Source organism: Saccoglossus kowalevskii, chromosome 2, assembly GCF_978046115.1.
Source record: "Saccoglossus kowalevskii chromosome 2, keSacKowa6.1, whole genome shotgun sequence".
Lineage (NCBI taxonomy): Eukaryota > Metazoa > Hemichordata > Enteropneusta > Harrimaniidae > Saccoglossus > Saccoglossus kowalevskii.
The window spans coordinates 3,951,758-3,965,319 of record NC_140642.1 but is presented as its reverse complement, the minus strand read 5'-3'; the positions used below and the strand labels follow the sequence as shown (position 1 = coordinate 3,965,319).

The following is a 13,562-nucleotide window of genomic DNA, read 5'->3' as shown; positions in this document are numbered from 1 at the left end:
CACTGATAAACATGTTGTGTGAAATCCACCTCTATGCACACACAGATATACATGTTGTGTTAAATCCACCTCTGTGCACACACAGATATACATGTTGTGTGAAATCCACCTCTATGCACACACTGATATACATGTTGTGTGAAATCCACCTCTGTGCACACACTGATATACATGTGTGAAATCCACCTCTGTGCACACACTGATATACATGTTGTGTGAAATCCACCTCTGTGCACACACAGATATACATGTTGTGTGAAATCCACCTCTGTGCACACACAGATATACATGTTGTGTGAAATCCACCTCTGTGCACACACTGATGTACATGTTGTGTGAAATCCACCTCTATGCACACACTTATATACATGTTGTGTGAAATCCACCTCTGTGCACACACTGATAAACATGTTGTGTGAAATCTACCTCTATGCACACACAGATATACATGTTGTGTGAAATCTACCTCTGTGCACACAGATATACATGTTGTGTGAAATCTACCTCTGTGCACACACAGATATACATGTTGTGTGAAATCCACCTCTGTGCACACACTGATATACATGTTGTGTGAAATCCACCTCTATGCACACACTGATATACATGTTGTGTGAAATCCACCTGTGCACACACTAATATACATGTTGTGTTAAATCCACCTCTATGCACACACAGATATACATGTTGTGTTAAATCCACCTCTATGCACACACTGATATACATGTGTGAAATCCACCTCTATGCACACACAGATATACATGTGTGAAATCCACCTCTATGCACACACTGATAAACATGTTGTGTGAAATCCACCTCTGTGCACACACTGATATACATGTTGTGTGAAATCCACCTCTGTGCACACACTGATATACATGTTGTGTGAAATCCACCTCTGTGCACACACTGATATACATGTTGTGTGAAATCCACCTCTGTGCACACACTGATATACATGTTGTGTGAAATCCACCTCTGTGCACACACTGATATACATGTTGTGTGAAATCCACCTCTGTGCACACACTGACAAACATGTTGTGTGAAATCTACCTCTATGCACACACTGATATACATGTTGTGTGAAATCCACCTCTATGCACACACTGATATACATGTGTGAAATCCACCTCTATGCACACACTGGTATACATGTGTGAAATCCACCTCTATGCACACACTAATATACATGTGTGAAATCCACCACCTAGCACACACTGATATACATGTGTGAAATCCACCACCTAGCACACACTGATATACATGTTGTGTGAAATCCACCTCTGTGCACACACTGATATACATGTTGTGTGAAATCCACCTCTATGCACACACAGATATACATGTGTGAAATCCACCACCTAGCACACACTGATATACATGTTGTGTGAAATCCACCTCTATGCACACACTGATATACATGTTGTGTGAAATCCACCTCTATGCACACACAGATATACATGTTGTGTGAAATCCACCTCTATGCACACACAGATCACCTCTATGTACACACTTATATACATGTTGTGTGAAATCCACCTCTGTGCACACACTTATATACATGTTGTGTGAAATCCACCTCTATGCACACACTGATATACATGTTGTGTGAAATCCACCTCTATGCACACGCTGATATACATGTGTGAAATCCACCACCTAGCACACACTGATATACATGTTGTGTGAAATCCACCTCTATGTACACACTGATATACATGTGTGAAATCCACCTCTGTGCACACACTGATATACATGTTGTGTGAAATCCACCTCTATGCACACACTAATATACATGTGTGAAATCCACCTCTATGCACACACTAATATACATGTTGTGTGAAATCCACCTCTATGCACACACTAATATACATGTTGTGTGAAATCCACCTCTATGCACACACTGATATACATGTGTGAAATCCACCTCTGTGCACACACTGATATACATGTTGTGTGAAATCCACCTCTATGCACACACTGATATACATGTTGTGTGAAATCCACCTCTGTGCACACACTGATATACATGTGTGAAATCCACCACCTAGCACACACTGATATACATGTTGTGTGAAATCCACCTCTATGCACACGCTGATATACATGTGTGAAATCCACCACCTAGCACACACTGATATACATGTTGTGTGAAATCCACCTCTATGCACACACTGATATACATGTGTGAAATCTACCTCTATGCACACACAGATATACATGTTGTGTGAAATCCACCTCTATGCACACACTGATAAACATGTTGTGTGAAATCTACCTCTGTGCACACACTGATATACATGTTGTGTGAAATCCACCTCTGTGCACACACTAATATACATGTTGTGTGAAATCAACCTCTATGCACACACTGATATACATGTATGAAATCCACCTCTATGCACACACTGATATACATGTTGTGTGAAATCCACCTCTGTGCACACACTTATATACATGTTGTGTGAAATCCACCACCTAGCACACACAGATATACATGTTGTGTGAAATCCACCTCTATGCACACACTGATAAACATGTTGTGTGAAATCTACCTCTGTGCACACACTGATATACATGTTGTGTGAAATCCACCTCTATGCACTTTTTAGAAAGTTTTGTTGATCATGATTACTGACCAAAATCTATTTTTCCAAATAAACTTGTAGTGACTGAACATTTGCACCTAATTTTGGGAGTGTGAGTTCAGCAACAACACCAATGTAAATGTGGGATTATGCATTTTATGTTGTGTCATGTAACAAGTGTGGTAGCATAAATAATAAACTGAGAAAGTCCTTGATGAGTACTGTAAACAGATTATTCAATGAAAATAAATACTATTTGGAAAACTGGGTGAATTTGCTTTACAATGATCAAACAGGCCGATGTCACAACCATCACAACCAAATTTTGCAAAGAACAAAAATGGAAAATGTTTTGTTAGGATTAATACTCCCACAAGTGAGGAAATCCTTGAAATGCATTTAAAACTATTAGGACTTGATGGTTGTGATGTCTAAAACCACACTAATGGCTGCCTTGCCTGGCATGCTCTGATTACTATGCCCTCAATGGCAAATTAGCATCACAGTAAATCTATAGAGGGCATAGTGACTCACATAAATCATGTTGATACCACCATGTCTGCTAAATGGTCTCCATTTAGAGTAATAAAAATACAAACCCAAATTACTTGGAATGACATTAATAATCTTTATTCTGAATAAAACATTGCAGAGAAGCAAAATTGTCTAGAACTACATAGGAAACATGGCTGCATCGTTCACAATGATTACTGTAGAGTTTGCTAGACTACATAGGAAACATGGCTGCATCGTTCACAATGATTACTGTAGAGTTTGCTAGACTACATAGGAAACATGGCTGCATCGTTCACAATGATTACTGTAGAGTTTGCTAGACTACATAGGAAACATGGCTGCATCGTTCACAATGATTACTGTAGAGTTTGCTAGACTACATAGGAAACATGGCTGCATCGTTCACAATGATTACTGTAGAGTTTGCTAGACTACATAGGAAACATGGCTGCATCGTTCACAATGATTACTGTAGAGTTTGCTAGACTACATAGGAAACATGGCTGCATCGTTCACAATGATTACTGTAGAGTTTGCTAGACTACATAGGAAACATGGCTGCATCGTTCACAATGATTACTGTAGAGTTTGCTAGACTACATAGGAAACATGGCTGCATCGTTCACCAATGATTACTGTAGAGTTTGCTAGACTACATAGGAAACATGGCTGCATCGTTCACAATGATTACTGTAGAGTTTGCTAGACTACATAGGAAACATGGCTGCATCGTTCACAATGATTACTGTAGAGTTTGCTAGACTACATAGGAAACATGGCTGCATCGTTCACCAATGATTACTGTAGAGTTTGCTAGAGACTTGGAAATATTTGCATTGATGTAAATTTAAATCATTTCAAAGAAAAGTTGATGCCTTACCAGTGAAAATGTTAAATTATTCACAATTATAATTATAGATTAAAGGTCATTATGCCCATTTAAAATATGTTGCTGCAAAACAAACATAAACAGTGGTTTGGTTGTCTCGCTGTACTTCAAATAGATGATTGTATTGGTGAAGATTTGAAACCATATACAGTATTTTGCTCTATTAGTAGTGTTGACAATTGTGTAAATGACTGTGTCTTTAATGATTCAGTCTACAATAATGCAATTGTTGGTTTATGTGTTCTTCTAATGCAACAAATGTGACGAGTACAGCAGTTATTAGTATTTATTCTGGATTTACGCAGGAGTAATGGTATGCGGTTTTATTTAACAGTTTTGGTTATACAATTGTGACTAATTTGAAGAGAAACTTTTGATACACATTTTGAGGGTATGTCCCAACAAAAATATTTCAAGTTATTTTGGGAAATAAACACATCCAATATTATTTCTGAATAAATCTTGTACATGAGAAATTGCCAAAAGAATGCACAACTTTGTATCTCATACTGTGCATACCAAGGATTTATAAGCACTGATATGCAATGGAGATCCCGTTCTATTGTGTGAAATGTACATTTTTCATGCAATTCGTTTCATCATTTCGGCGTCCATGGTACCGGTACTTCATTTGGGATCTTTATCACACATCACACCAGTTGCACACCCTTATTTTATATATCTTTGATTTGCATAAATACTATCGTAATTATCTTTGAAATGTCATGCTGGAAATGAACCACAGGTATATAATGATTCACACGTTTTAATCAATAGTCATGCCTACCATTAAAGCTGCTCAGAACACACAACTGCACTAGAAGCGACCATGGACAGTGAAAGACAAATTTTACAGATTTCTATAAGACTTTTTCAAGCTATCAGTTTGACGATTTTACTACTCGTATTCGGAAAGGAGTGAATTGTGTTCATCATGGAAGTGAAAGGAGCAACCTTTATATCAGACCGATCTAAAGAGGGACTGTGGATAAACTCATCACTAAGTGTCATTTTTTGTAAATAACATTGACTTTAGAAAGGTAGATTATTGCACATGTATAGATCTAGTTGCAAAAGGATTTAGTATGTCAATATTTCTAAAGTACATTGTATCTCTAAAAATTATCATTCCTTATATACGGTATTCATGAAAAGCCAAATCAGTGGATCTTAGGTGGCAAGGCAAGGGTTGGATGACACAGATAATTATGAGATGTTTAACATTAAGTTTATGTACAACATTAAACAGACAAAACCTCAAACAGTACATGTAATATACATAATGGATACCAAGTACCCAAAGAACGTAAAAAAATGTTACAAAATCTAAACACCAATTGCTTCTCTGCTGATGATGCATCTGGGGTTACAACATAAAAAGTTAGTTGCATGGTCGACCAACAATATTGACTGGTTCACAATCTTGACAAAACTCTCTATTAGAATTTAAGCCTAAAACCACCTTAAGTAGATCTATGTACAATGTTGACAACACACAACCTCATTTACATATAATTTACATATACCAGCAATGCTAGATTGTCAAAACAGTTTGTGTACGGAATATATCACAGAGAAATACACTGATTATATCTCATTTACCCAAAGATATGGATTAAATACATGTTATAATTCAAATCCCAATCTCAAATTGACTTATTTAGTCTGGAGTCCAAGATGATATTTTTTATGTTTGATATTTTTGTGCTATGAATTTGATTCAGTTTATTTAAAGCAAATCTTAAAATGTTAGCAATCGTTTCACCTCCTCATTTGAGTGTCTGTTGAAATTTACTATTGTGTATAATTATCTTTGTTCTAAAATACTGCAGACCACAATTCACATATAGTTGCGTTATGAAATGCATGATAATCATACAACAAAATCAAAAACTTCAAAGTGCAGCTTCAATTGTGACAACCCCAGATGTTATTTAATTACTCGCTCTTCTATGCCAGCCTGCCACTAGAGGACAGATGATACTCGCAAGAGGACACCTTATTTAATTATTCATTTTCCTGCAGTTGATTCAAAGCATATATACAATTTGATAGAATTTGATACATAAAAAAAATGTCAACAAATAAGCTGCTCTCTGATTGGTCCAACTGTTAAGATTGGGTAGCCAATCAGGTACACTTGTGAGTGACATGACATATACTTTAGTCCTGTGCTAGTCTGCCACTAGAGGGCAGACATCAAGAGCAATGTACAAGAACTAATATTGATAGATGATAACTGGTGTTTTGTTTGGCCTCAGTCCACTAATGGTCTGAGGTTTTTCATTTATACTTTGCATGAAATTGAGAAAGAATATAATTATCGTATTTGCTCTATTATTTAGCACATGTGCTTACATAAATTTCAAAAGTAATATTTTAATGATTCAGTATACAACAAATGTGTTTTGGGGTTTACATGTACTTGTATTGGAGATGTGGTTCTAATAGAGCAAATATGGTATAGGATACTGAAATAACTGTCAACGGGATAAAAATAACTCAAAATATTACATTATATTGTTCCAACACCACAAAATGGAAAAGACTAGTCAATCAAATTGAAATCAGCAAAAAATATTGTCTTATAAATTTAGTCAATGTATAGAAGTGGATAACAATTCTAGAGACAGAATATAATCTTCTCAATTGATTTTCCATTGCACAGTAAATTTAACCTATTTATTCATATGAATTTTGTGCGTTTTTGAATGAGAAATAACAATAAACAGATTCTGATGAGTACACAAATGAATGCACATTATTCAAATGAGAGAAACTTTTTTGAAAATACCAGAAGTTAGAAGCATGTTTGCTAAGTTCAGATATTACATTGTGGGAACCTGATTTCAATTTTAATGACAATTCTGCTCCTATTCACATGCAAAATACTGATTCCAATTGCAAGTAAAGCAAGCCTTGACGCATTGAAAATAATAATAGTTTGCAACCACTTTGAGACTGAACAACAAAACCCACATAACTGGTTTTAAATGCAGCTCCAGATATACCCCAATAAGATGAAACATTCTCACAGCTAATGGCAGGAACATATTTGTGATGAGAAAAGTCTAGTGTTTGTTTGTTTGTATATTAACAACTCATTATAGATTGGCTTTAACAATTACATTGCTGTGTAGTTTGGTCTGGTATTCTTCTGGTTCTGCGAAGTGATGAATCGCCGTATTGTATTCCGGATCCCATTCTCTCTGGATCAAGTTCACCTGCAAGATATCATAGAATTGAATTAGATCCTTATCAATGAATGATTGATGGGTTGTATAAAGTTGTAATGAAAGCAGTATTGACAGTGGTATTTACACACAATTCAGAACTTGAATTCAGATACCTATTATACACATGTACTACATTTTGTCACAGTGACCTTGTCCTGGCTATTCCATTCACTATCTGTAATTAGTAGATCATGTTTTTCATATGCACTTTATGAATGCCTATTATTATTCTATATTCAGAATAGTTTCATTTTATGCGTAACACATGTATAAATTTAGTCAATACAGGTAGTCTGACATTTCCTTGAACTTAAACAACTTGACTATTAAGTGCCAAGGTTTGAAATTTGAGAATAAAGGTTCAAACTATAACAAAAAAATTAGTCCAGAGCATCTATGCATCAAGTTTCATCAAAAATCAACAAGTGGTTCTAGAGATATCAGTGGAACAGACAGACACGAACGCACATATACCGTACATACACATCTTACCATCGTTGTAAGAACACACATTGGATTAACTTTTAATATAATTGAATTAACTTTTAATATAGTGACAATATGAACTTAATTAAAACATGTTCCTAAATAGGGTTTTAATTGGAGTTTAATTAAACTCAATTACGATGCAATACAACATAGAATTATGTTTTCACTCAAAATAGAAATATTTGCAAAGCTTAGGTTTAGTAAAATGGGTAGGTATGGTACAATTATATTAATATAATATTATACCTTCCCCCTTTACTAACCTAAGCTATGCAAACTTGACTTAAATTCAATTGAATATTAATATAAATTATGATAATAGAGAGGGTCATCACTTGGTAGGTCTGATGTCACTTGGTAGGTGTAAAGTTAAATGAACATCGTCACAGCGTTGATACCACACATGCCCACATACAGACTGACTAACTGCAAAGACTCCCATTGTGTGCTTTGCACATAAGTCAATAAAAATGTAATATTTGATTATAATAATGCTGAAGTCGCAAATCCAGAATTTTTTGTCTTGATTCCTCCAAACAACTATTTTGAAATAATAATAAACCTTATTGAGATGAATCCGAGGTACACTAATTGAGCAATTAACTAAAATAAAAGTGGACCATTAGTAACATATCTCATTATCCAAAACATATATGCAACTACATAATGCGTTAAATATTTCTGATTCCTAATTACTCATACCAATGATTTAAATAATAAACTGGATACACTGTTCAAAGAGTTTATTAGATTACATGTGATAAATGATTCCATACATTATAAATAAATTGTATTTTATGGCGGAACTACTTAAAATGAATAATTATGCAAATCAGATAATTAATTTGGACAGATGTCAAGTGTCTGTGATTTGTCTTAGGGGCACATGTGTACCAACTTTCATCGAAATATGTTGAATGGTTCTTGAGAACAGTGAAATCTTGTCTAATTGTTATGTTCTTAATAACAATACAAAAATGGCTTTTTCTGAAGTAGTTTGTGACACATCTAATCTAAAGCATACTGAGTAACATAATCTCTATAAACTCAGCACAAAACTGAAAATACCTGATTCAATCTTAGTAAGAATTGATCTTGCACATTTTAAGAAAGCCTCTTCTACATTTTCACCAGTAAGTGCACTGGTTTCTAAAAACATCATTTCTGAAAAAAATAAATAAATAATTAAAAGTAAATTAAACAAAACAATCTCATTATGATATCTATTTTTAGAACAATACCTATTACTATTTTTATCAGGCTAATATGTAGTTCATATACACAATCCTGTCTATGGTTTGTGGTTTGTAGGACTCATTGCTAAGACATTATATCTCACCATTTTCTTGAGCAAATCTGCTCGCTTCTAAAAACGTCACTTCTCTATCAGCTTCCAAATCTTTCTTGTTACCGCATAGTATAATAACAATATTTGGACTTGCTAGCGTTCTTGCATCAGCCAACCAATTAGCCAAAGCATTGTAAGTTTCCCGACTGAAAAAAAAAAAAAAATTATCAAGATATTCAGCTTCAGTCAGTCATATTGCCGCTATTTACAATCCACCATAGTTCAGATGATACACTGTTTACACTTAAAAATTAAACCATGTAAGCATTTATATACAATATACCAATTATGTAAATATTATGTTGCTATAGTTACCCACCTTGTGATATCATATACAAGTAGAGCTCCTGCTGCTCCTCTGTAATAGCTTCTTGTGACTGACCTGTCAGAGGAAAATAACGATGATGATTATTCCTGAATTTGCTTTTTAAAAAAGCCATAAGTAATTTAAATACAGGGACATAGTTAGAATGTGACACATATTAAATTATAATGGTTTTATCAATTCTGGGGTCACCAATATTACAGTTCATTAATGTCACCTTTAAAATTTGTAAGTTTCTTGATTGGGCGACATCAAATAACATTGTGACACATGATGTGGTCACCTGACAATGGAAACGTATCAGACAAGTAAACAAAGAAATTACCACAATAGAACAAAACAATATTTAACAGTATGAAATGAAAACAATTTCCCCATTTGATTTATTTGAACTCAAGTCTGAGTTTAATGTCCAACTGTCAACCAATAGTGTTGATGTGTTGCAATGGTGTCAAGTTTAATTAACACATTTCACTCTGATTTGATGTATTTTGTAGCATTAAAGTTTAGCAATTGAAATTCCTTCTCATGTAAGCAAAGAAATTAAGATCAGACAAAAATAATGAATAACATGTGAATCAATATTTGTCACCATTTCATACTGAATTGTACATATTTTTAATAAATATACATAATACCAACCTAAACCTTTCTTGCCCTGCTGTGTCCCATATTTGTAATTTTACTGACTTTCCACCTACATTCACAACTTTAGAACCAAACTCCACTCCTATCGTATGATTTGATTCTTGTTTAACTGAAAACCAATGACAAGAAAATATAATAAAAAAATATTGTTATGAGATTGAGCATGTTAATTCAAATAAAATTTAGTCTCTCAAAAAACATACTCACATTTACTTTCTATAAATTGATGAAGAATACACGACTTTCCGGTACCAGCACTACCTATCACCAAAAACTTGAAGAGAAAATCTAAAACAAACCAAAAACTGTATTTAGTATTACTGCTATGATGCGATCTTTATGTGGTGATAAGGACATACTGCTATGATGTCAGCTTTATATGGTGATAAGGACATACTGCTATGATGTCATCTTAATGTGGTGATAAGGACATACTGCTATGATGTCATCTTAATGTGGTGATAAGGACATACTGCTATGATGTCATCTTTATGTGGTGATAAGGACATACTGCTATGATGTCATCTTTATGTGGTGGTAAGGACATTCTGCTATGATGTCATCTTTATGTGGTGATAAGAACATACTGATATGATGTCATCTTTATGTGGTAATAATGACATACTGCTATGTCATCTTTATGTGGTGATAAGGACATACTGCTATGATGTCATCTTTATGTGGTGGTAAGGACATTCTGCTATGATGTCATCTTTATGTGGTGATAAGAACATACTGATATGATGTCATCTTTATGTGGTAATAATGACATACTGCTATGTCATCTTTATGTGGTGATAAGGACATACTGATATGTCATCGTTATGTGGTGGTAAGGACATACTGCTATGATGTCATCTTTATGTGGTAATAATGACATACTGCTATGTCATTTTTATGTGGTGATAAGGACATACTGTTATGATGTCATCTTTATGTGGTGGTAAGGACATATTGCTATGATGTCATCTTTATGTGGTGGTAAGGACATACTGCTATGATGTCATCTTTATGTGGCAAATAAGGACATACTGCTAATACAGCTATGATGTCATCTTTATGTGGTGATGACATACTGCTATGATGTCATCTTCATTCCAAGACTGATAACAGACATCAAGAAAACACTACAATCTAATTCAACATGAATCTGAGTATTATTAAGGTCTGTGCAAATTGCATGTCATACAATGTAGATGTTCTTTGTGTTTATTTCTTGCATTAAAACAAAATACATGCTCAAATGCTTGTGTTGTTCTTGGGACAATTATTGGTATGAAAGTACGGAGTATCATAGACAGACATGCACAGTTGTCGGTTAATTTGCATATACATGCAGAAGTATTAAAAAATCAACTCATGGATTTGTGTTATTTGTTTTAGATCCCGTAGGATTAGAAAACATGAATAAACATGCATGCATTGACAACCCAAAAGCTAATACAGAATGTCAGGACGCTCACAGGATTCAATGGTTTTAAAATCAAATCAAATCATTAAATCAAGATGCTGACTTTGATGCTGACTATGAGAATGAAATTCTAGATTGATTTGTTTTATGATAAAAGTTGTTTGTATTTAATGGTATGAAGGCATGTGAATTTGATAATTTACCATAGATTTGGATTACACTGTGGCTCACAATACCGTAATTCAAAAATTGCAAATCATTGTGAATCCATGTATGTTGAAAAAATTAAACCATGCAAGACTGACTGGTATAATGACTGGAAACAATGCCCAATGCAGTTAGTAGTTTCAAATTAGTTGAAATAATCACCATCATTTAAACATTAAGGAAACATATTGTGACATAAATAACGCAAATAGTACACATTCAAATAATAACATGTATCACATAAGTGTCCAAAACACTGATAGACCTAAAATTACGATCATTTTATATTATAAAAAAATAAGTATATTTTAACCATTTGTTTATAGTTCAAAATTTTTCTTACTTAGGTTATTTTTTGTGAAAAGTTGTTTTATGGAAGCTTTATTGACTTGATTTATTGTTATTTTTAAAAAAAAAAACTGTATATACAGTGTATAAATGTGGTTCATAGTTCGAATTTCATGAAGAGATGAATTTGTTTTATATAAAATATTTACTTATGAAATGGTTGAAAACTAAACCAATTACATCACGTTTAGGGATGCAAAAAGTCATGGGTAATGGGCATTACCAAATAACTTCTATAGCCAATGGAAATGTCTTCTTTTGATTTAAATGAAGTGTGAGATTCTTTCAAGGTAAATGTTTTTTTAAATATTTTATAAATTTCACATTTCAAACTGAAACAAGAGGTTTCTGTTGGCGAATTGAATAACATTGGAACGTCTCCAAATGATATGTTATTGGGCACAGTCAGCTGGCACACACGTGATAATAAAATGAATGCGATATTTACTATATGGGGCCAATATCTTGAATACAGCATGAAACTAAATAAGGAGACAAGTTGTGAAACGTTTTTTAGATTCATGTTTTTTATGCCATATTCAAGATGGCACTCCCAAATAGAAAATATCGCATTTATTATATAATCACTTGTGAACCAAAGAAGGGTATATATAATTGAAATGGAGGAGGGGTACTGGAAGGGCAGGGTTAGGAATAGTTATGGTCAAGGGGCCCTAAGGAACGCTTACTAATGAATTTTTAAACCACCACCTATATCATCATTGTGCTCACTTATATTATATTTATAGCAGTCACTGTGAAGGTCAAGATCGAGATTACCCATTGACATGATTACATAAAAAAACATCTCATGCTGGATGTAAAATTGAAACATCTATATAATATGATGTCTTGAAAACTGACAGGCACTCTGATCAGCATTATATTCCTATATTATATTGTAATTGTAGTTATATGCCACAGTGACACAACAAGGTGTCTGACTGTGTACTTATATGCCACAGTGACACAACAAGGTGTCTGACTGTGTACTTAGATAACTAAGGTTTTATACTGAGTAAACAATGAATGTTATGGTTCATGATAAATGAAATCGTTAAACAGTCCAACAATTTGAAGCACACAAGGCAGTCCATTTCTCTACATTTTTGGAGTAGCAATAAAAGCGTCTTACATATCATAGTTAGTCAATCATTCACTGACTCACATAATTTCTTATCGCTTCCGTATCGGGGGTGGGTCGTACTATTTTTCTATTCACCGTTATTACAATTATTATGTACAGAGCCGAAATGCAATCAGATACAATCAGAGATCCACAACTTCATTCAAACACTATCAAATTACCGTCATAATAAACAAGTTTCGCCCACACATATAAACAAACGTATGATCCTACCGTAACTTTCCGACATTTTGTCGCGATTTTCGCATTCGCTTTTACGAAGCCATAGAAAACCAATATGGCGGAGTAAATATGTCACATGATCACATTTACTTCCGGGTACTCAGTCAGATTTAAAAAAATCCCAGCAACAAAGTTTACAACATATATTTTCATTATCGCCATTAGGTCGCCTCAACCTTGATATA

General features: G+C 34.1%; 1 protein-coding gene across 1 annotated transcript; it reads right to left on the bottom strand.

Annotated features, from left to right (window-relative positions):
- Window positions 1-6,915: 6,915 nt before the first annotated feature.
- LOC100374217 (ras-related protein Rab-4B) lies at window positions 6,916-13,475 on the bottom strand. Its single transcript, XM_002732489.4, has 7 exons — window positions 13,369-13,475; window positions 10,250-10,330; window positions 10,037-10,151; window positions 9,389-9,451; window positions 9,061-9,215; window positions 8,790-8,885; window positions 6,916-7,220 (listed from the first exon to the last, which is right to left on the bottom strand). Exons 1-7 carry the CDS (start codon window positions 13,382-13,384, stop codon window positions 7,114-7,116), a joined length of 633 nt encoding a protein of 210 aa, XP_002732535.1. The 5' UTR covers window positions 13,385-13,475; the 3' UTR covers window positions 6,916-7,113.
- Between the last annotated feature and the right edge of the window lie 87 nt (window positions 13,476-13,562).